The sequence below is a fragment of the Chlamydotis macqueenii genome, chromosome W, assembly GCF_036417535.1.
Source record: "Chlamydotis macqueenii isolate bChlMac1 chromosome W, bChlMac1.mat, whole genome shotgun sequence".
Classification (NCBI taxonomy): domain Eukaryota; kingdom Metazoa; phylum Chordata; class Aves; order Otidiformes; family Otididae; genus Chlamydotis; species Chlamydotis macqueenii.
The window spans coordinates 44,504,265-44,527,184 of NC_141592.1; the positions used below are offsets into that span (position 1 = coordinate 44,504,265).

The 22,920-nt window shown below is 50.9% G+C and overlaps 1 protein-coding gene across 1 annotated transcript; it reads right to left on the minus strand.

Moving 5' to 3' along the window:
• Positions 1–4,756: 4,756 nt before the first annotated feature.
• On the minus strand, positions 4,757–5,716 carry LOC147596730 (olfactory receptor 14C36-like). The gene has a single exon (XM_086769770.1). The coding sequence runs from the start codon at positions 5,714–5,716 to the stop codon at positions 4,757–4,759; it is 960 nt and encodes a 319-aa protein (XP_086625896.1).
• Positions 5,717–22,920: the final 17,204 nt, after the last annotated feature.

A 22,920-nucleotide genomic window follows, 5' to 3' on the forward strand; every position in this document is an offset into this window, starting at 1 on the left:
ATGTACTTCCCTCAGGGATTCCTGCGACCTTTGTACCTCCCTCAGGGATTCTCGCAAAGTCCCCCCGGTCCGGACTACACAGGGGTGAGCAACAGCTCCTTTCCCTCACGTAGGATGTCTCCTTACAACTTACAGGTACCCCTTCTCTGACATACCTGGTCCACTGATGATGGTCCTTGTCTACTCCTGCAGTGATCGGGCAAGGGAGGGAGTTCTTCCGAGGAAGGCTCGGGGTGCGCCAAAGACGTCCCCCTCTCAGACGGTCCTGCGGTCGAGCAGAGAGGGTCCCATCTGGGTCGCCAAATTGATGCGTGGATCAAACTCTACAACTTGGAAAGAGTTATAAAGCATGCATGGTTATTCAGAACCAGGTGCGTGGGGGATTTCTCCTCCAAAAGCACGCACACCGACAGCACATTTTACCAAAAATTTATACAGTGCAGGTATACATATTCATAGGATTGCACAATACAGACATACATATGCATAAGTGAGGCAGGGTTATCTAAAAACCACTTGCGTTAGCATTTCAGATCTGTCTCTGGTGGTAGTTTACTTCTTCAGGGGTCTTATCTTCCTCTAGATGAACTTTAGTCATTCACCCATGCTCTCCTTTCACTTGGTGATTTCAGCAGTTTCCAGACTTCTGACCAAATTTGTGGTGGAACTAACATTCCGTGCTTTGCTAGACATATTAATCCTTGACAAATACCAATCCCTGATAAGCTTAAGTGAGTTTCAAGGCAAACAGGATCATTAGGCATTCTCTAGCAGACAGTTAGTCTCCTAAATCAAGCAATATGCAGACAGTCTCCTAAATCAAGCAATATTTATCAGACCGTTAATTCCCTGTATCAGAAGCAGCTGCTCTGCAAAGCACAGCTGGGCTGAGGGCACTGCCTGCAGGCACTGAGTAGAGACAGGCAGGTCAGAGAGAATCATAGAATCATAGAATGGTTAGGGTTGGAAGGGACCTTCAAAGGTCTTCTAGTCCAACCCACCCCCCTGCAAGGAGCAGGGACATGCCTGACTAGATCAGGTTGCTCAGAGCCTCATCCAACCTGGCCTTGAATGTTTCCAGGGATGGGGCATCCACCACCTCTCTGGGCAACCTGTGCCAGTGTTCTACAACCCTCATTGTAAATTTTTTTTTTTCTAATATGTAATCTGAATCTACCGTCCTGTATTTTGAAACCATTACCACTTGTTCTGTCACAACTGGCCCTACTGAACAGTCTCTCCCCATCTTTCCTGTAGGCCCCTTGAGGTACTGGAAGACTGCTATAAGGTCTCCCCGGAGCCTTCTCTTCTCCAGGCTGAACAGCCCCAACTCTCTCAGCCTGTCCTCACAGGAGAGGTGCTCCAGCCCTCTGATCATCTTTGTGTCCCTCCTCTGGACCTTCTCCAACTGGTCCATGTCCTTCTTATGTTGGGGGCTCCAGAACTGGACACAGTACTCCAGGTGGGGTCTCACCAGGGCAGAGTAGAGGGGGAGAATCACCTCCCTCGACCTGCTGGCCACACTCCTCTTGATGCAGCCCAGGATGTGGTTGGCCTTCTGGGCTGCAAGTGCGAATTGTAGGCTCATGTTGAGCGTCTCGCCCACCAGGACACCCGGATCCTTCTCCTCAGGGCTGCTCTCAATCCATTCCCCGCCCAGCCTGTATTTCATAGAATCATAGAATCATAGAATCACATGGTTGGATGGGACCTATAAGATCATCTAGTCCAACCGTCTTCCCACTACCATTGCTGCCACAGGTACTAAACCATATCTTGTAGCTTCTCATCAAGCCGCCTCTTGAACACTGCCAGGGATGGCGACTCCACCACCTCCCTGGGCAGGCCGTTCCAGTGCCTTACCACTCTTTGGGAGAAAAAGTTTTTCCTCACGTCCAATCTGAACCTCCTCTGGTACAACTTGTGGCCATTTCCTCGGGTCCTGCTTGTTGCCTGAGAGAAGAGGCCAAACCCCTGCTCATCACAACCTGCCTTCAGGAAGCTATAGAGTGCAATGAGATCTCCCCTGAGCCTCCTCTTCTTCAGACTAAACAATCCCAACTCTCTCAGCCGCTCCTCATAAGACTTGTGCTCCAGACCCCTCACCAGCTTTGTTGCCCTTCTCTGGACATGTTCCAGGGCTTCAATGTCTTTCTTGTAGTGAGGGGCCCAAAACTGAACACAATACTCGAGGTGCGGCCTCACCAGTGCTGAATACAGGGGAATGATTACCTCCCTGCTCCTGCTGGCCACACTATTTCTAATGCAGGCCAGGATGCCGTTGGCCCTCTTGGCCGCCTGGGCACACTGTCGGCTCATGTTCAGCTGAGCATCAACCAACATCCCCAGGTCCCTTTCCTCTTCACAGTCCTCCAGCCACTCAGCTCCGAGCCTATAGCGCTGCATGGGGTTATTGTGGCCAAAGTGCAGGACCCGACACTTGGCCTTGTTGAACCTCATCCCATTCAGCTCAGCCCAGCGATCCAGCCTATCCAGATCCCTCTGAAGGGCCTCCCTACCCTCAGGCAGATCAACACCACCACCCAACTTGGTGTCATCTGCAAACTTACTGAGGGTACACTCAATCCCCTCGTCTAGGTCATCAATAAAGATATTGAACAAGATGGGCCCAAGTACCGACCCCTGGGGGACACCACTTGTAACAGGCTGCCAGCTGGACTTGACTCCATTAACTACTACCCGCTGGGCACGGCTCCCTAGCCAGTTCTTTATCCAAAGAAGGGTATACCTACCCAGTCCACGGGCAGCCAGTTTCCCTAGGAGAATACTGTGAGAGACCATGTCAAAGGCTTTGCTGAAGTCCAGGTAGACCACATCAACAGCCTTTCCCTCATCCACCAGTCTGGTCACCCAGTCGTAAAAGGAAATGAGGTTGGTCAAGCATGACCTGCCTTTCGTGAACCCGTGCTGGCTGGGCCTGATCCCCTGGATGCTACGCATATGCCGAGTGATCTCACCCAAGATGATTTGCTCCATAACTTTCCCGGGTACTGAGGTCAGGCTGACAGGCCTGTAGTTCCCTGGATCCTCCTTAGGGCCCTTCTTGTAGATGGGAGTCACATCGGCAAGCCTCCAATCCTCGGGGACCTCCCCAGAAAACCAGGAGCGCTGGTAGATGGCCGAGAGCGGCTCGGCAATCACCCCCACCAACTCCCTTAGCACCCTAGGATGGAGCCCGTCTGGTCCCATGGACTTGTGGCAGTCCAGATGGAGGAGGAGCTCTCTAACTGTCTCCACCTGTACCACAGGGGGTGTACTCGGCCTGGCATCCCAGACTTCCAGATTAGGGCATAAAGTGCCCTGAGGATAACTGATCTGCCTATTAAAGGCAGAAGTAAAGAAGGCGTTGAGGACCTCAGCCTTCTCCTTATCCTCAGTGGTCACATTCCCTGCTGCATCAAGTAAAGGGTGTAAATTCTCCTTGTTTCTTCTCTTACCACTGATATATTTCATAGAATCATAGAATCATAGAATGGTGAGGGTTGGAAGGGACCTTCAAAGGTCATCTAGTCCAACCCCCCTGCAAGGAGCAGGGACATCCCTGACTAGATCAGGTTGCTCAGAGCCTCATCCAGCCTGGCCTTGAACGTTTCCAGGGATGGGGCCTCCACCACCTTTCTGGGCAACCTGTTCCAGTGTTCTATAACTCGCATCATAAAAAATTTTTTCCTAATTTCTAATCTAAATCTACCTCCCTCTATTTTAAAACCATTACCCCTCGTCCTATTGCAACAGGCCCTACTAAACAGCCTTTCCCCATCTTTCTTGTAGGCCCCCTTGAGGTACTGGAAGACCGCTATCAGGTCTCCCCGGAGCCTCCTCTTCTGCAGGCTGAACAGCCCCAACTCTCTCAGCCTGTCCTCATAAGAGAGGTGCCCCAGCCCTTTTATCATCTTCGTGGCCCTCCTCTGGACCTTCTCCAACTGGTCCATGTCCTTCTTGTGTTGGGGGCTCCAGAACTGGACACAGTACTCCAGGTGGGGAGTAGGAAACTACCGGAGGGGGCCTACATTTTCCCTGGACTTTATTTTGTCCCCTACATACCTATAAAAGCTCTTCTTGTTGCATTTTATATCCCTGGCCAGATTCAGTTCTGTCAGGGCTTTGGCCTTCCTTACCTTATCCCTGGCCACTCGCGCAGCCTCTTTGTAGACCTCCCAGGCTACCTTTCTCCATTTCCACCCTCTATAGGCCTCCTTTTTTACTTTCAGTTGGTCCAGGAGCTCCTTGTTCATCCACGCCGGCCTCCTGGCCTTTTTGCCCGACTTGTTCTTCGTCAGGATGCACCTCTGCTGAGCTTGGAGGAGGTGATCCTTGAATATGGACCAACTTTCCTGGGCCCCTCTTCCCTCCAGGGCCGCCTCCCATGGCACTTGGCCCATCAGGTCCCTGAAGAGGCTGAAGTCCACCCTCTTGAAGTCTAGGGCAGAGAGCTTGCCATGTAGTTTCCTCGCTGCCCCGTGGATCTTGAACTCCACCATGTCATGGTCGCTGCAGCCAAGGCTGTCCTTTAGTTTCACATCCCCCACCAGTCCCTCCCTGTTGGTGAGCACAAGGTCGAGCATGGCACCCCTCCTTGTCGGCTCCTCTATCGCCTGCAGGAGGAAGTTGTCGTCCATGCATTCCAGGAACCTCCTGGACTGCCTGTGCCCTGCCGTGTTGTCTCTCCAACAGATGTCAGGGTGGTTGAAGAATGATAAACAAAGCACAGGCCTATAATTGTACTGCATCAGAGTCATTTGTGGGTAGTGATGAGAAGTGTATCACTATTCAGAAACACCAAAGAAATCACTTTCCTGATGAAATCCTTGAGCTCCTGGTTCCTCATGCTGTAGATGAAAGGGTTCACTGCTGGAGGCACCACCGAGTACAGGAATGACACCACCAGGTCCAGGATTGGGGAGGAGATGGAAGGGGGCTTCAGGTAGGCAAACATGGTAGTGCTGAGAAACAGGGAGACCACAGCCAGGTGAGGGAGGCACGTGGAAAAGGCTTTGTGCCGTCCCTGCTCAGAGGGGATCCTCAGCACAGCCCTGAAGATCTGCACATAGGACAGCACAATGAACACAAAACAGCCACAACCAAAACAAGCACTAAGCACAAGAAGCCCAGCTCCCCTGAGGTAGGCGTCTGAGCAGGAGAGCTTGAGGATCTGGGGGATTTCACAGAAGAACTGGTCCACAGCATTGCCCTTGCAGAGTGGCAGTGAAAATGTATTGGCAGTGTGCAGCACAGCAGTGAGAAACTTACTGCCCCAGGCAGCTGCTGCCATGTGGACACAAGCTCTGCTGCCCAGGAGGGTCCCGTAGTGCAGGGGTTTGCAGATGCCAACGTAGCAGTCATAGGCCATGACAGTGAGAAGACAGTATTCTGCTGACATCAAAAAGAATAAGAAAAACACCTGTGCAGCACATCCTGAGTAGGAGATGGCCCTGGTGTCCCAGAGGGAATTGGCCATGGCTTTGGGAACAGTGGTGGAGATGCAGCCCAGGTGAAGGACAGAGAGGTTGAGGAGGAAGAAGTACATGGGGGTGTGGAGGTGGTGGTCACAGGCTATGGCAGTGATGATGAGGCTGTTGCCCAGAAGGGAAACCAGGCAGATGCCCAAGAAGAGCCAGAAGCGCAAGAGCTGCACCTCCCGTGTGTCTGCAAAAGCCAGGAGGAGAAACTCAGTGATGGAGCTGCTGTTGGACATCTCCTGTCTTTTGAGATGAAGCACTATTTAAAGAGATAAAGGCAGTGAGACAATAGGGCAGGCTTCTCTGAGAAAAATTCCATTCGAATTCTGATAGAGACCCAAAAATCTGCCCTTCCCTAATCACAAAACCCTTTGACCAGTCCCTTCTATCATCCTTTGTTGGTGCTGGGTGAGGGTGCCACTGGGAACAGGGAACTCTGCTGTGAGCTCTGGGGGAGTCAGTCCTGCCAAACAGCAATAGGTAAATAGGAACACAGGTGACCTCAGATTAAATACACTCGTGGTATCAAATTGCTTTCCAGCATTGTCACTCCCAATTCATCCAACTGCAGAGCAGAGCTGTAAGGATTTTGTTTTGTGTATTCTGTTCTTATTGCCACAGCACATCTGAGAAATGTTTTAAGCCAGAAAATCCCAAAAAGAATCTGGACACTGCCGGGAGCGTAGGAGTCCAGTTTCCAAGTGCAGACCTGCGAACTCCTCACCTCGTCTCATCAAACCCAAGAAGGATCTCATCTCTCCTCGTCCCAGCCTGGGACACAGAGGGGTCATTGTAGCTGCCCACATCGAGATGCTCAGCAGCATTTCCATGACCTCAGCATAGAGGTGGGGCTGCCAGGTGACACAGAAAGTCCATGGGAGAGTTGTGTCCTTGGGGAAAGCAGCCTCAGTCCAGCAGGATCCTCCAGGGAAAGAGTTGAATGTTTCAATGATGGGATGTCCTGACGGGAGGTAAGATCATTGCCAGCCCCGCACAGCACAGTGCCCAGACCCCAAAACATAAGAAGCAATTTGGATGCTTTTCCTCCATTGATATGTCTGGATGAGAGGACCCGCAGCATCAGTGTCTGAGCTGCTGATTAACACTCAACCTGGACACAGTGAATCCAAGGGGAAGAAGAAAGGAGCAGGGAGAAGAGAGGAGCATGCCAAAGAACTCCTGTCAATAGAGGAAGACAAGGAGACATGGTCGGACACTTTGGTGGTTGAGCTGGTGGGGAGGCAACTCGTACCCAAGTCTCCATGATGTTAAAGGGTGGGGTGCTCTGCTGAGGAAGAGAGAAGTCTGGGAGGGTTCTCTGGGAAAGGCATCTGCCCTGCAGGGAAATGCCTACATCCCCGCTCGCAGTGCATTTCTGTGAGCAGCTCCCTAACACTCCCTGTGCTTCTCTGTGCATCCTGGAGCTGTCCCTGCCAGAGGCTGTTCCTCTCCCTCCATGTCTCTCTCTGTAAGTGTTCACAGACCCCATCTCACCCGCTGTGTGCTCAGCTCTACCCTGCAGAAACCTCCCGGTTTCCTGCCCAGGAACGTCTTTGTGGATGCAGGGGCTAAGACGACGCTCACAAAAGTCCTTATGAGGATTTGTGTCTCAGTGCCTTCTCCAGAGCAAAGAAACGAATTTCCACCTCTCACTGCCCACCAAACAAAAAAAGAGCAAACACAAAGCACAGGCTCATTTAACTTTCAGATAAATGCTGCCTCTACATCCTTCTTGAAAAGGACCCTCTGTAAATGGGGCCATCTGGGGCTGTGAGCAGCCCTGACCCACGCAGCACCCTCTTGACAGCAGAAGGACCCTGCCCTTCCCTACCAGGGGTCGCACCTTTCCCTCACAGCTTCTCCCAACAACACCATGGGGAGATCCCCAGGCAGGCTGAGTGCTGACCCTGGCAGGCGGCAGAGTCCCTGCCCCAGCACACAGCCCCTGGGGCACAGGGACCCTGGTCTGAAGGACAGCCCTGGGCACCCCTGCCTGCCCACACACATTCACACCCCTGCAGCCATCCCTGGGAGAAGGCAGCCATCCTGCTCTGTCCCTCTGACAGTGCAGCAGGGAAGCCCTACTCCGGAGCACGCCCTCCTCCTCTACAGCAGAGAAGGTCTGAGAGTGGTACTTACAGATCCCATAGGCTGTGGGAGGTGCCAGCTTTACAAAATCCCTCAAGAAACTGAAGCTTCGATGACCTGCAGCCAGACACTTGACATATTAAGGGCTGTGAAGTTTTCTCCTCCAGTGGGCTCTCAGTGTCCCCTCACCCCAGGCTGCCTTTAACCTTTCTGCCTCGCTCCTCTCCCCTCAGTGCCTGCAGGCAGTGCCCTCAGCCCCGCTGCACTTGGCAGAGGGGCTGCTCCTAAGAAGATCTGTCTCTTTGCAGTGCTGCCTGCTTGCTATGAGCTCCCTTTGTTCCAGGAGCCCGTCCCAGCTCAGCAGCAGAGGACCAGCCCAAGGTGGCACTTTCTCTGCCCTCCTGGTCTCCCTGGAGATGTCCCTGGGGCTCCAAGGTCTGACAGCACCTGGAAGGCAGCCGTGTCTCTCCTGGGGAGTGTAGGCTGATGCAGAGGGAAGTAATCACTGTCCCTCTCTGAACATTGTCAAGACTGATTTTGGAAGTGAGATTTGTCCTTACATGGTGTTGTCATCCAGGAGAGATGTCAATGTTCACCTGCCTTTACCCCTGTCCCTGTCCCATTGCCAGGCAGGACACCGTGGCGGTGACAGACATTCTTTCTCATGCTCTTTCCCAATTCTGAGAAAAGCTCCATCATCTCTGAATCCACCTCAGCAGTCTCACATTTATTCTGTTACTGCCTGGAGCCTCCACACAACCAGGCAATGAAGCCAAGTCCCTCCATCTCCCGAAATAGGGCGTGTGCTCGAGGCCACAAAGCCAAATTTGGCAGACCACCTCTGGACACCCCCCAGTTCCTCCCCACTCCTCCAAAACAGGGAGATGCACAGCAGGACACACTCGTGTGTATGAGGCCACAGTAATGCTTCGTTGAGAGAGGTGACAATTCCCCTTGTCTGGGTGATGTTGTTCCCCTTCATGCAGCCCCATATGCAACTGGCCTTGTTCATGGGGAGCATGCACCACTGGCTTGTGTGGCATCCCTCATAGTGCCCAGGCCCTTCTCCTCAGGGACACTGCTCAGCACATCAGGTCCCAGCTGGCCCTGATGTATGTGGCTGTTCTTTCCCCAGTGCAGGACTGGCCACTTCTTGCCCTAAATATTCAAGAAACTTCTTTTGGAGAAGTCCCACAGTTTCTCCAGGTCCTCCTGGACTAAAGCTCCATGTCGTCAGCTGCATACAGATGGCTCACCCTGATGGTGCTGTCTCTCACAAGATAACAGCATGAGGAGTTGCAGGGCACTAAAGACAATAAAAGAAGGTACTTTTAAAAATTTTCTGATCCAGGTAGAAATTACCATGAAAATCGTCTCTGAAACATCAAAGGAGGGTACAAGCAAGCAAAACCAGGGCCAGTGGAGAAAGGGAAAATGAGGGTTAGACTGTTTGTTTGCTAGGCACTGTTAGTGTAAATGTCTACCTACGTAGGCACAGATACAGTCGGGTTTCCTCCAAGAGCAGGTCTTAGATCCTCCATCTGTCCAGGAGCTGGTCCTGGGACCCTGCCATACCCACAGTTCCCTCATGCACAGAAAAACGCACACAAACGCCAATGGCTCTTTCCAACACAGAATCACAGAACCGTTGAGGCTGGAAGGCAGTCAGCTTCCGCCTCCGCTGTGCTTCCCTTTCATGCTTGGTTTTAGTTATGAGCTCCTTTCTCATTCATCCCAGCCTCCTGCCACGTTTGTTTGACTTCTTGCATGACCAAGTGGGCTATTCTACATCTTGAAGAGGAGATCTGTGACCTTGAAACAGCTCTTAGCTCTTTTCTGCAGGGTCATATCCCATGGGATTCTTCCAAGCAGGTCCTTCAGCAGGCCAAAGTCTGCTCTCCTGAAATCCTGCTCTTTGTCAGCCTCTTTTCTTTCAGGAGCCTCCACTCTGCCTTCTCTCCCCTTGACTTTTACGTCCCTGACCACCTCTTTGTTTCTAAATATGATGTCTCACAGGGCACCTCACCTCACTGCTTCCTCAGTCATCCCTGTGTGTGAGGGATTTCAGTGATGGTCCATGTAGGGCCACTGTGGGAAATTACAAGCTGCACACAGCTGTGAGAATGCAACCTTGGAGAGGGGAAATAGGAAGGTTGTTATTGAGCAGGATGTTGCTGCTATCTGGGAACCACTGTTAGCCAGCAGGGCACATACTTGGCAGGCCTTGCTGCATGCGCTGGCCACGCGTGCACCAACACCTGGTCAGTACTCTTCCACTGAATCTGCTGAGGGTATAAACAGAGGTGGCTCAGAGCGGAGGGAGAGAGAAAGGACCCAGAGCACACTCTACGAACAACAGGGGACGCCCTGAAGGTGCTGCGCCTACCTCCCTTCTCTGCTCTGACCCCGCTGATCATCATCCTCCTGCTCGGTGGTGTCTCCGGCTTAGTCGGGTTGGTAAGACTCTCACAAAAGGGAAAACAATACGCTGGTAACTGCTTCTGCTAGGAACTGCTTGTGCAAGGCTATAATAGAGCAATAAATACTGTTGTGCTTTTAAATATCATATGCTGGGTGATCTTTGTGCATAGGAATCCTACAAACCGGTTACACCCTGTCAGGAAGATGTCATCAATGAGCTCCAAAACCGTCCTGGGTGGCTTATGCCTCACTATGTTGCTCTTGCAGCAGCTATTGGAATAGATTAAACCCCACAGGAGGCCCAGGGCCTGCAAACATGAAACTTTTTCCAGTTGTCTGAAGAAGGCGCTGTCTGCTTCCTCTTCCAGGAGATCCATAGCAGACATCTACCCACCACTATGTTGCCCGTGTCTTTCTGTCCTCTCATGTTTACCTCTCAGCTCTCAGTTGACTCACTGTCCATCTCCAGGCAGAACTCCAGGCATTCCTGCTGCTCTCTCTCATAAAGGGCTACTTCTTCTCCAGGTCCACACCTAAGGCCTTATCAGTACCAGACCCTCAACACCCCATAGTTCCTCCAGGAGGCCACATTCTGCTTTCAGTACCCAATTTGCAGACCCTCTGGGCTCTCCATTGCTCAGTCCAGACTTCAACTAACTGGCTCCCAGGCCTCTTCTAATCACTGGCTGCTCTGGTTTGGTGTTTCCTAGTGGTTACACCCACTGACATGCACACACGATACACACACACACTCTGTAATCTCTCCAGTTGTGGCCCCACAGTGGCCACAGGCCTTCCCTAGACATCCCATACAATGTTTTACACAATCCCAAAATGTTATTTCTGGCTTCCCACAATGGGTCTCAGACCCCCAGAGGCAGAAACCCACACTCCGAGTATGCGAGGTCATCCTGGGAGGCTCTCCCAGTGAACAACTTGGTGAGTCTCACACTCGCATAAATTGGACCTATCTGCAAATTATTTTTCCCCTTGGGTTTTCAATTTTTCCTCTAAAAACAGCCTGATGAAGGCCAGGAAGCAAAGGAGCTCTCTTTTAGACAGCTGGAGGAAGGAGCACTGAGGACTTTCAAGACCATGGGTCTTTGCTAGAAGGGTAGAGCTGAGGGGAAGGTAATCCCTGACCTGTCTCAGGAACATGCTGGAAGTAGTGAGGGTTATGAAGAGTGACAGGAAGTACTTCTTGCCATACATTAGCATTGTTCCCATTGCTTTGGAAAGGCCATTTCAGTTGGTGGAGGTTCCTAATGTCTGGCAAAAGTCAAACGTCAGAGTCATCTTCAAGACTGACAAGAAGGAGGGTGCAAGGCTTAGAGCAACTTGATCTAGCAAAGATGTCCCTGCCCATGACAGTGGAGGTTGGATTAGATGATCTTTAAAGGTTCCTCCTGACCCAAACCATTCTATGATTCTATGATTCATTGGATAAGCCCCCTCAGACAGAAAATACTTTCTCAACCAAAGCTGGTGTAGAGGGCCCTGACCAACATTGACTGCAGGGTCAGCCAAATCACACCCTCAACTTCACTGAATGTATAAACTAGGTCTTCCAGGGCAGAGATGTGACTTTAGATGCCTGCCTCATGTGTAAAGATACACATTTTACGTGCCTGAACAGGGAAGAAGGAACAGGGAAATAACTGTGTGCAAAGCTGAGTCCTACACTAAACTTTTGGTGCACTTCTCAGCAGGGTGTCTGCACTCCTCTCATAGTCAGTGTATGGTTGCACAGCCAGTGGAGCTTTTGGAGTGGTTTGTTGCACCCCAGAAACTTAGTGTTTGGGTCAGTGGTTTGAGGACAAGCACTTGAGATGGCCAGTTGTTTGCAAAGACACCTGCAGATGACAGGTAAATATAACACAGGACATGCTGGACATTGGCACCCACTTGGAACAGCAACTAGAGAGGGGTTCAGCTGAGTGAGGTACACAGCCCAGTGTGGGTGTCCACATGGACTTCTTTTCATATGAATTGGGACGTGACTCTCCTGGTTAGCTCATGGAGACATGCCTACTGCAATCAGCGGAGTGCGAAGAGGGGTTCAAGGCAGCAGCCCTCAGCTGCTGAAGGGTAACTGTCTCCTGCAGTTTTTGGTGTCCTCGGTTTTCACACCTGGTGTCCAGGAAAAACAAGGTGCTGCTCAAAATGTCCTCAGGTGTGAACATCTTGTGATCCAAGCACACAGTGATAATTGTTGGCCTGTTCCTTGATTGTGTCATCAAGGGGGAATAAGAACCAGCAAAGTTTGAGAATGTGGGCCCACGAGTGGAGATCTCACTGTGGCGTGCTTCATATTTCATATGCTGTGTGCATCTTGTAGATAGAGATGGGACAGATCTGGCCTTACTGCAGTAGTGGGAATTGCTTTCAGAGCAGTACCAAAGTTGTCTAAGATGCCCTGAGGTGTCTATAACATACCCACTCTGAGTGGGCATGGTTTCCCTGTCAGTCCTGTGCTGTTGTGTCAGCAACACGCAGTTGTGCTGGAGTGCCCTGACATTTCCCGTAGCCCTACAGCCCTGTATTTGGTAGCTAAATCGAGCAGCTGCCCTGACGAAGGTTAGGCAATAGAGGGATACGCATGTAAAAGCTTCCATTGTAGTCACTGGAGATGTAGGAAACAGAGCTGATGATAAAGAGAAAGAGAGACTTAGCTGTCCTGATGGCACACAACTCCATTTGTTCAGCTGAAAACCTCTACAGGTGGCCTTGAACACAACGAGTGGAGGAGATTTAGTTTTTGTATTGTGGGCATGGGCTGTTAACTGTAAGTTGTCCAAAGGAATTCCCCAGCAGGCTCCAGGATGATGTCCCCAGATGGTGCCACAACCCATCAGCACTGGTCGATTAGACCTTGCAGTTAGCAGCACGTATCTCGGACCCCCTCTGGCACCTCAGGTGGCACCCGGTGTTCACATCTAAACAGCTCACTGCTGGCCTCCATCTCCATCAGTTATTACGGCAGCTTAGACAAGGAGCTCACGTGCAGGTACCTATTTTGTGAACACCTGAACTGAGGAAAGGGGAATCCCACCTCCTGTGTGCTTGTGGTGTCCATGGGAGGGAGCTGAGTGCCCTTCCAGTCCCAGGGCTACAAACCCAGGAGGAGATGCCTCGAATGACTCAACTGGATCCCTTCATTCAGCAGGGGTAAAGGAGATCCCTCCCTATAACTTGTCCAGGTGTCTTGTCTCATGAGGGGACAAGGCAAGGTGCTTCTCAGACTAAACTCTGTCCCTGAGAAGAGAAAGGTCAGTGCTAGAAAGAAGTATCTCTGCAGGGGTGAGAGAGGGAAGAGCAATTACCTCAGTCTGTTTCCAAGCAGGTTTCTGGGGAGCCCCAGGGACATCTTGAGGGAGTACAGGGTGGGAGTCAGAGAAAGTGCTGCTTGGGGCTGGTCCTCTGCTGCTGAGCTGGGCTAGGCTTTTGGTATGGAGGAAGCTCATGACAACCAGGCAGCACTGCAGAGAGACAGCTCTGCCCAGGAGCAGCTCCTCTGCCAAGCACAGCAGGGCTGAGGGCACTGCCAACAGGAACTGAGGGGAGAGGAGCGAGGCAGAGAGAGGTTAAAGGCAGCCTGGGGTGGGAGAAGAGAGGAGAGCTCACTGGGGAGGCATCTGAAAAGCCCTCTACATGGTAAATCTGGGTGCAGGGCAATGCAGGTGCAGTTTTTGGAGGGAGCTCCTGTATCTGCTACATCTGACAGCTTATGGGATCTGTTGGAAGGACTTTCACAGTTTCTCTAATGCAGAGGAGAAGGACATGCTCCAGAGCAGGGCTTCCCTGCTGCACTGTCAGAGGGACAGGACATGATGGCTGCCTTCTCCCGGGGACGGCTGCAGGGGTGCAGGCAGGGGTGCCCAGGGCTGTCCTTCAGAGCAGGGTCCCTGCACCCTAGGGGCTGTGTGCTAGGGCAGGGACTCTGCCTCTGCCAGGGTCAGCACTCAGCCTGCCCGGGGATCTCCCCATTGTGTTGTGGGGAGAAGCTGTGGGTGGAAGGAGAGACTCCTTGGCAGGGCAGAGCAGGGCAGGGTCCTTCTGCTGTTGAGAGGGTGCTTTGTGGTGTAGGGCTACTCACAGCATCACCTCCAGGAAATTTCTGAGGGGACTTTGCAAGAGGAAGGTCAAGGCTGGGGTTACCTCCTTCAGAGTGTGGTTTTCTGAGTCTCTGCTTTCAGTTTTCTGTTGCTCTACTTGGAGGTAACAGGAACAGAGCTGTTCTTTCAGAGGAAGGGCTGATACCCCGAAACCATCACTCTGAGGGTTAGGAGGAACCACAGCAACAGCCTTCGGGGCCCCTCAGCCTTCAGAAAGCATCACCATCACACTTCTGTTTTCGTCAGTGTTTGTATGAATTGCTCCTTAGTCCCTGCACGCACAGAGATGCTCCTGGGCAGTGCTCTGCTGCAGCAGCTCTCTGCAGGGCAGCATTGAGCATGGAGTGGGTGGGATGGGGTCTGTGATCACTGGCAGGGAGGAGGCGTGGGGATACAGAAACAGCTCCTGGCAGGACAGCTCCAGGCAGCAGAGACCTGGGTAGGAAGGGAGACGGATCTCCTACCAGAAACATCTTGGCAGGGGGGATTCGGGCACCTCCCTGCCACCCCCTACAGTGCAGAAAACTTTTCTGGAGCTACTTCCCGGTATCCTCTCCTGCCCAGAAGAGCCACCCACCCTTAATGTCACAGGACTTTGTCAAGAGTTGCCTTCTCAGCAGCCGGACACCAAAGAGTAGGAGTCGTCAAGCGTCCATCCGTGTCTCCCTGTCCTGCCACCCTTGGCAGTAGTACTTTGGCATGTTCCCCTCTTGTCTCTGCTGCCCTTGTTTTTTCCATTGCACTCACTGGTGTAGGGGGTGAGGATTCAGCTGAAGCCCAAACACAGATGTTGTGAGTCCTGTCATGCAGATGTATCCTTTGGAAAAGCATCCAAGTCCCCTGCTAACTCTGGGGTGTACGTGCTGCATTGTGTGGGGCTGGCAATGACCTGATTGTCCTCTCAGGACACATCACCTTTCTGCTATTTGACTCTTTCCCTGGGAGGTCCTGCTTGGCTGCAGGCAGCCCTCCAGAAAGGCACAGCTCTCCCATGGCGTCTCTGTGTTTCCCAAGACTCCAGCAGAGACGTCACGATGCTGAGGCCATGGAAATGCTGCTGGAGGGCTGTGTGTGGGCAGCTGCAATGAGCCTCTCTGTGTCCTTGACTGGGAGGGCAGAGTTGAGGTTCTCCTCAGGTACAATGAGATGGACTGAGCGGGTTTGAGATCTGCACTTGGAAACTGAATTCCTCTACTCCCAGTAGTGTCCAGATTTTTTGGAAGGGAACGTATAGGCATGATTATCCTCCAGCTGAAAGAAATGTCAGCACAGGTGTCGTGGTTTTGTTAGTGAGGGGGGGCCTAAGGTGGTAGCTTCTGTAGGAAACTGCTAGAAGTTGCTCCCCTTTGTTCAGGGGACTCGGCCGGGCCTAGGGCGGACCTGCTGCTGGCCAAGGCCGAGCCGATTGGTAGCAGAATGTCCCGTGATAATGCCTCTGCGATAACGTATTTAAGAAGGGGAAAACAGAAAAAAAAAAAGAGAAGAGAAGATGTGAAGAAGCTGAGCGGGGGCAGAGGTGCAGAGGGGGAGGCGCAGACCTCATGGGCCTTGCAGGCCTCACCCTCTGGCCTCTCGCCAGGCAGCCGACTGGGCCCGACTCGGTCCAGCCCGGCTGCAAGAAGTGGAAAGGAGATGAGAAGTGAATAAGATGTAAAAAAAGATCCCGAGAGACATCTACCAGCCTGTTGTGAGGAACGGCTGCAGATGCCAAGGTCAGTGAAGAAGGAGGGGGAGGAGTAATGCGGCTCCTGGCCAAGATTCCCCTGCAGCCTGTGGTGACGACCATGGTGGAGCAGGTTGTCCCCCTGCAGCCCATGGAGGTCCACGGAGGAGCAGAGATCCACTTGGAGCCTGTGAAGGACCCCATACCGGGGGAGGTGGATGCCTGAAGGCAGCTGTGGCCCGTGGAGGGCCCGCTGGGACAGCTGTTCTAGAGGGACTGCACCCATGGAAGAGATGACCCATGCCGGAGCAGTTTCACGAAGGACTGTGGCCCGTGGGAGGGACCCCACGATGGAGCAGGGGAGGAATGTGAGGAGTTCTTCCCCCGACCATGAAGCAGCGGCGTAAAACAACGTATGATGAACTGACTGCAACCCCCATTCCCTCTTCCCCCCTGTGCCGCTCGGGAGGGCAAGGTAGTAGAGATAATGTTAAGCTTGGGAAGAGGGAGGGGTGGAGGGAGGTTATCTTGTTCTCTGTCTCATTATCCTGCTGTTTGTAATAATAAATGAATAGTTTTCCCCAAGTCGAGTCTGTTTTGCCCGTGACGGTAACTTTAAGGATTTCTCCCTGTCCTTATCTCAAACCTCGAGCCGTTTTTCCTTATATTTTCTCTCCCTGTTCTCTTGGAGGGTGTGGGGAGTGAGAGAGAGACTGCGTAGTCTGGTCCTGATCGGGCCTGAACTACGACAACAGGGCAGATGAGACTGGGGCTGACAGGCTGCCCTCACTCTGCACTAAAGGACAGGCACTTTACTTCTACAGACCAGCAAGGTTTCACTGGTGCAGAAGAAATGCCAGCTGTTTCTGACTTGAAAATAATCCTCATGTGTAGTGGGGCAACTAGAACAGAATAAAACTCAAAAATCCCTGCAGCTCAACTCCAGTTGAGTGATTTGGGAGCAACAATGCTGAAAAGTCATTTGACAACATGAATGGATTTAACCTGAGATCACTCTGTATTCCTGTTTGCCTACTGGGCAAATCATGCCTGACTAATTTGGTGGCCTTCTATGAAGGGGTTAGAGCATCGATGGACAAGGGACGAGAACAAGGGACGAGGAACTGATATCATCTACCTGGACTTGTGCAAGGCATTTGACACTGTCCCGCACGACATCCTTCTCCCTAAACTGAAATCACATGGGTTTGATGGACGGAGCACTCGGTGGATAAAGAGTTGGCTGGATGGCCACACTCAGAGAGTGGTGGTTAACAGCTCAATGTCCATGTGGAGATCGGTCACGAGTGGTGTCCCTCAGGGGTCCGTGTTGGGCCCGGCCCTGTTCAACATCTTTGTCGGCGACATGGACAGTGGGGTAGAGTGCACCCTCAGCAAGTTCGCCGACGACACCAAGTTGTGTGGTGCCGTTGACATGCTGGAAGGGAGGGATGCCATCCAGAGGGACCTTGACAGGCTGGAGAGGTGGGCCCGTGCCAACCTCATGAAGTTCAACCAGGCCAAGTGCAAGGTCCTGCACCTGGGTCGTGGCAATCCAGGCACAAATCCAGGCACAAATACAGGCTGGGTGGGGAATGGATTGAGAGCAGCCCTGAGGAGAAGGACTTGGGAGTGCTGGTGGACGAGAAGCTCAACATGAGCCGGCAATGTGCCCTTGCGGCCCAGAAGGCCAACCGCGTCCTGGGCTGCATCAAGAGAAGCATGGCCAGCAGGTCGAGGGAGGTGATTCTGCCCCTCTACTGTGCCCTGGTGAGACCCCACCTGGAGTATTGTGTCCAGTTCTGGAGCCCCCAACACAAGAAGGACATGGACCAGTTGGAGAGGGTCCAGAGGACGGCCACAAAGATGATGAGAGGGCTGGAGCACCTCTCTTATGAGGACAGGCTGAGAGAGTTGGGGCTGTTCAGCCTGCAGAAGAGGAGGCTCTGGGGAGAGCTTATAGTGGTCTTCCAGTACCTAGAAGGGGCTTATAGGAAAGATAGGGAGAAACATTTTAGCAGGACCTGTTGTGATAGAATAGGGGGTAATGTTTTTAAAATAGAGGGAGGTAGATTCAGATAACCATAAGGAAAAAAAAATTTACGCTGAGGGTGGTAGAACACTGTATCAGGTTGCTGACAGAGGTGGTGGATGCCCCATCCCTGGAAACATTCAAGGAAACATCCCTGGAACATCCCTGGAAACATTCAAGGCTCTGCTGCGAGGCTCTGAGCTGTTGGATACCTGGACTATCAGGGGCACATAGTGAACAATCCAGACTGAATGGAATTGTTATGTTTTTGAGTAGCAGGCCTCAAGGACATCACTGAAGCCGCTTGTGAGAAAGTAATGAAGCCGCCTGTGAGAAAATAATGAAGCTTCCTGTGAGAAAGTAAAGGAAGCAACCTTGAGAAGAAGGAAAACAGCTGGCATATATGACTGGGGGCTGAACATGAAGTGGGGTGCAGGTGGAGAGAACCGTGCGCGTGAACAAAGAGACTTAACGAATCATATTTTAGCTAAGAGCACGTGCATGATATAGTTAGCCAATTAGTAGAGAGCTTGTGCGTGATACGGAACTAGAAGGGCTATATTAACCGGGATGTATCAACAATAAATTGGCATTTGCTTGATCATATTGGTCGTGTGCAGTGTCCGTGACTTCCGCGTCAGCACTGAGCAACCTGATCTGGTTGGGATGTCCCTCCTCTTTGCAGGGGGATTGAACTAGATAACCTTTGAAGGTCCCTTCCAACCCTAACCATTCTATAATTCTAAGATTCTATATTGCTGCTCCTTATGACACACTCAGTCAAAACCAACTTGCCGGCTCTCTTGCCAGCTAACCTACCCCGCACACACCGGAGCCCTGCTCCGGGGAAAGCAGGGCATCACACGGATACCGCCAAGCCAAGCCTTCAATTTAATGCTGCGTAACACAGGGTTAAATACCCATATACCCGCTACGCACGCGAACGCACCCGCCCCCTGCGCCCATGGACTTATCCGGGCCCACCACGTACGTGGACGCACCTGCCCCCTGCGCCCATGGACCTATTCGTGCCTAGCGCGCGAATCACCGCGGACTGCCCCTCCTGCATACATGCAGCCCTGCTAACGTTACCCCACAATTCCCCCCCTCTATGCTAAATCATCCTGGTCTAATGGCTGGTACTCTGGGGCGGATGCCGCCATAACACAGTTGATCATGGATAGTCGCCTAGTGACCCCTTAATCATAGCATGCAAGAAACGTAACAATAACAGAAACAAACAAAGCATTATCAAAGCAACTGCTAGGATCCTCAAACCTATAGACACAATATTTCTTAGCCATCTAGGTAAACCGAACAGGTCTGGAAACTACCCCCAGTCCTTTTAGGGCTTTGACATTGAATACCGACTGGGCAGCATGCGCACGCGTCTTCTCCATGGCCGAGGAGGCGTTCTTGCTGGAGTCCAAACAGCAGTAACCCTGGAGACCTAGGACTCCCTCTAGGTCACTGCAACCGATGCCAGGCCTCACAAGGGCATAATCTAATGCCAACTTCATTTGTGTCAGTCCTTCGTCATGTGCTGCTAAAGCAGTCGCCAGTTCAGATAAGGCGAGGGCTGTGTGGATGGCATTCCTAAGAGCCCAACAGGCCATGCGCTAAGCAAACCTGAGTAGAGTTGGTGTAATGCGTGAACTGCTCCCAGAAATTAGTCGTTATCACTGGCACTGGAAGACTCACAATCAGGATCAATCCCACTAGGGCGAGCTGGAGAGTGCCGCGCTGCTCAGTCACCCTGCCAATCCTCCAGCCACGGCTGTACCAACCGGGCCAGGATCCATCACGTCCCCGCACCTGTGGAGTTACAAGCATACCCTCATCCCCATGTTAGCAGATCAGCGGGACCTTCCAAGTGTGGGTCTTCTGGCAGGCGGTACGGGACCCCCAGGAGCGCCTTGCCCCCAAACAGCGGCTGACACAAGGAAAAATGGTTTTGGATAGGGGAAACGGATTGGGGGTTAGCGAAGGACATATGATTCAGTACTACAAGCGCTTCACCAACCAAGACCCCCAGCGAACCCCTCTCTCCCCCCTCTCTTAAGCACGTTAGCTGTGCTTTCAGGGTTTTGTGTGCGCGTTCTACAGTCGCTTGCCCGGTGCTGTTCAGAGGAATACCAAACGTATGGCGGACTCCCCACATCTGCAGGAAGTGGCGAAATACCCGTGATCGATAATTCGGCCCATTGTCGGTCTTTAACTCGCGAGATACCCCTAGGCAGGCAAAAGCCCGGTTCCGGTGTAGGATGGATTTCTGCATTGTGGATGTCGTGAACAGACATGCAAAAAGAGCTCGGGAGCAAGTGTCGACTGCAACATGAATGTATTTGAGACAGCCAAATGGCGCATACTCTGTAATATCCACTTGTCATACCTGGTTCGGAGCATACCCCCGGGGTTAATGCCTGGGTAGTATAAGGGCTGGTTCGGCTTTGCTGCTTGACATGCTGGACAGGCTGCCACTACAGCCCGAGCCTGTGAGATGGGCAGTCGGAACTGACGTCGTATGGCATGCGTGCCCTGATGTAGTATTCTCTGTATCACTTTTGTAGGCAGGTGACCAAGCACGGAATGTTAATGATTATACCTAGTATGATGCCTAGTATCACAATTCTGATTTTAGCCAAGGATAGCAACCACCCAGTTACGCCACACACAAGCTTAGCCAATAAAGTTACTGATCACACGTTATACATATTCATGACTGCTAAGCAAAACTAAGTTTCACTACCTTCTAGTAATTTTCTACTATGGCATTCTTCTCCTATTACAAACATAACAACTCCAGTAACTTTCTTATCTACAAGGCCAGTGACTAATTTTTTGCAAGCCTCTGTTGAAACAAGCCATACATTCTGCTAACAATGTCTTGTATCTTAAAGCTTCCCTTCTCATTCCATGGCTTTCTTCTAGCGAGCATGATTGTATCCCTCTCCCAAGGTCAGTTTGCTTTCACTGACACCGTACTGGCTCAAGAAATACCCACATCTCTCTCTTCTTTGTTTATGAGAAGAGGCTTGTTTCAACGCTTTATCTATTAAAGTCTGCACATATTTCAACACACATACGGAATACAGATCAAAATACATATATAAAAAGCATAAATAAGCAGCCTACAGCTATTTGTAATAAGCTTTTTATCAATCCACCAAAAAGATTTCTGAATATATCAAAATCATCACTTTGTTGCAGTTTTTTGTACTCCTTTTTGCAAGTTTTGAATGCTTTTGTAAATAGATTCCGAATGATCAGACAGATTCATGCAGCAAAGCCCATCAAAATCCTGACAACCATGGTTTTGTGCTAAAAATAAAAAAAACTATTACTGATCTATTCTGTTACCAACCCAACTACGCCAAAGACACCGCTGAGAAAGAGGATGATGATCAGCGGGGTCAGAGCAGAGAAAGGAGGCAGGCGCAGCACCTTCAGGGCATCCCCTGTTGTAAATAAAGTGTGCTCTGGGTCCCTCCCCTCTCCTCCGCTCCGAGCCACCTCTGTTTATGCCCTCAGCAGATTCAGTGAAAGAGTACTGACTAGATGTTGCTGCACGCGTGGCCAGCGCACACAACAAGGCCTGACTAGACGTTGCTGCATGTGTGGCCAGCACATGCAACAAGGCCTGTCAAATATGTGCTCTGCAGGCTAACAGCGGTTCTGTTTCGCAAAGTAGTATAGCGTATAGAATCTACATCAATTAAAAGTGTTAATAGTACCGATACAATTGCATGCGTTTTCTTAGCAAGCCAAAAGCCCAATTTATTTAGCGTAGCTAATGCCTAGGCATTTGCCACATCAAGTGCAAGGATTGAAGCAGCAATAATTTCACTTGGGTTCCAAAACTCTGTATTAACTTGGCAATCAGATTCAAAGCTGTATGTACTTCGTTTAGGTCTTTTAGGCTGTATGGTTGCAATGTATAGGTCTTAAAGCATTTACAATCATTACCCCTCTAGTAACATTAGCTCCTGAATAGTTAAAGAAAATAGGCAGAAGTCCATCTTTACTGATCCCAAAAGTTCCATCTTTTGTAATTTAGCACTCAGCACTCACTGCTGCTGTTGTTTTACACAGAGTTGCCATCCTACCGTTATCTGATCTGGCAGATTGACCAAGCATGTTCTGAAAGGCTTATTTGCAGATGATACAGACAGACAAATGGCACCCCACCCTGTGGCACCAGCCATAGGTACTCACACATTTGTTCTTTCTGTGACTGATGTCCATGGCGCTGCCACACAGCTTGTTAACACTCCAATGAACGCAAGGCGGCTTGGAGCACTGGTCATACCCATTGTGCAGGGATCCACTTGTTTACTGCTCCTGTAGAGACACAAGCATATCCTTTCCCCCACATCATAAGAGGGAATGGTCCTTCCCAATTACCTGTTTCCAGATTCTTAACCATCACTGGAGCTTGCCCTCGGATGGCATCATGTCCAGTAGATGATCCAAAATGTTTCTGTATTGAGGAAGAATTGTCACTCCAGTGATTTAGAAAATTGAGCATATACATTGCTTTCACTAACTTTTTGTTTGTAGATTTTCCTCCCATTTCCCTTTTTTTTCTAATAACTGATCATACAACAAAGGATTATTAATTTCCTTTAATATTGTCCATTCAGTGCATTGTATTACATTGACCACATAGGCAGATTCGGAGACAATATTGAGGGATTCATCTTTCCACTTATACAAAGCTCATACCACCACTGCAAGTTCTACAATTTGGGTTGAACCTTCTACCAATTGTACGCCATGATGCCACTCATCATTTTTCTTCCACACAATTACAGATTTGTGCGTTTTTCCTGATCCATCTGTAAATATTGTCAAGGCATTTTCTATGGGAATGTAACTTAGATGAGTTGCTGGATACAACATTAATTCTCCTAAAAATTGCAGCATTGGTTGCTTAGGCAAATGAATGGAGACCTGTAGCAAAACTGTTTGTAATGCTGTTTGTGCTTCTGGAGTTAGTCTCCTAGAAGAGGTTAAATCTGAGTCTCCCTTAAGTATTAGGAATAGTGGAGAAAGCAATTCTGTAGAGGTCTAATACCAGGTGTACCCAGTTGATAGCTCCCAGCAATTTCTGCAAATCGT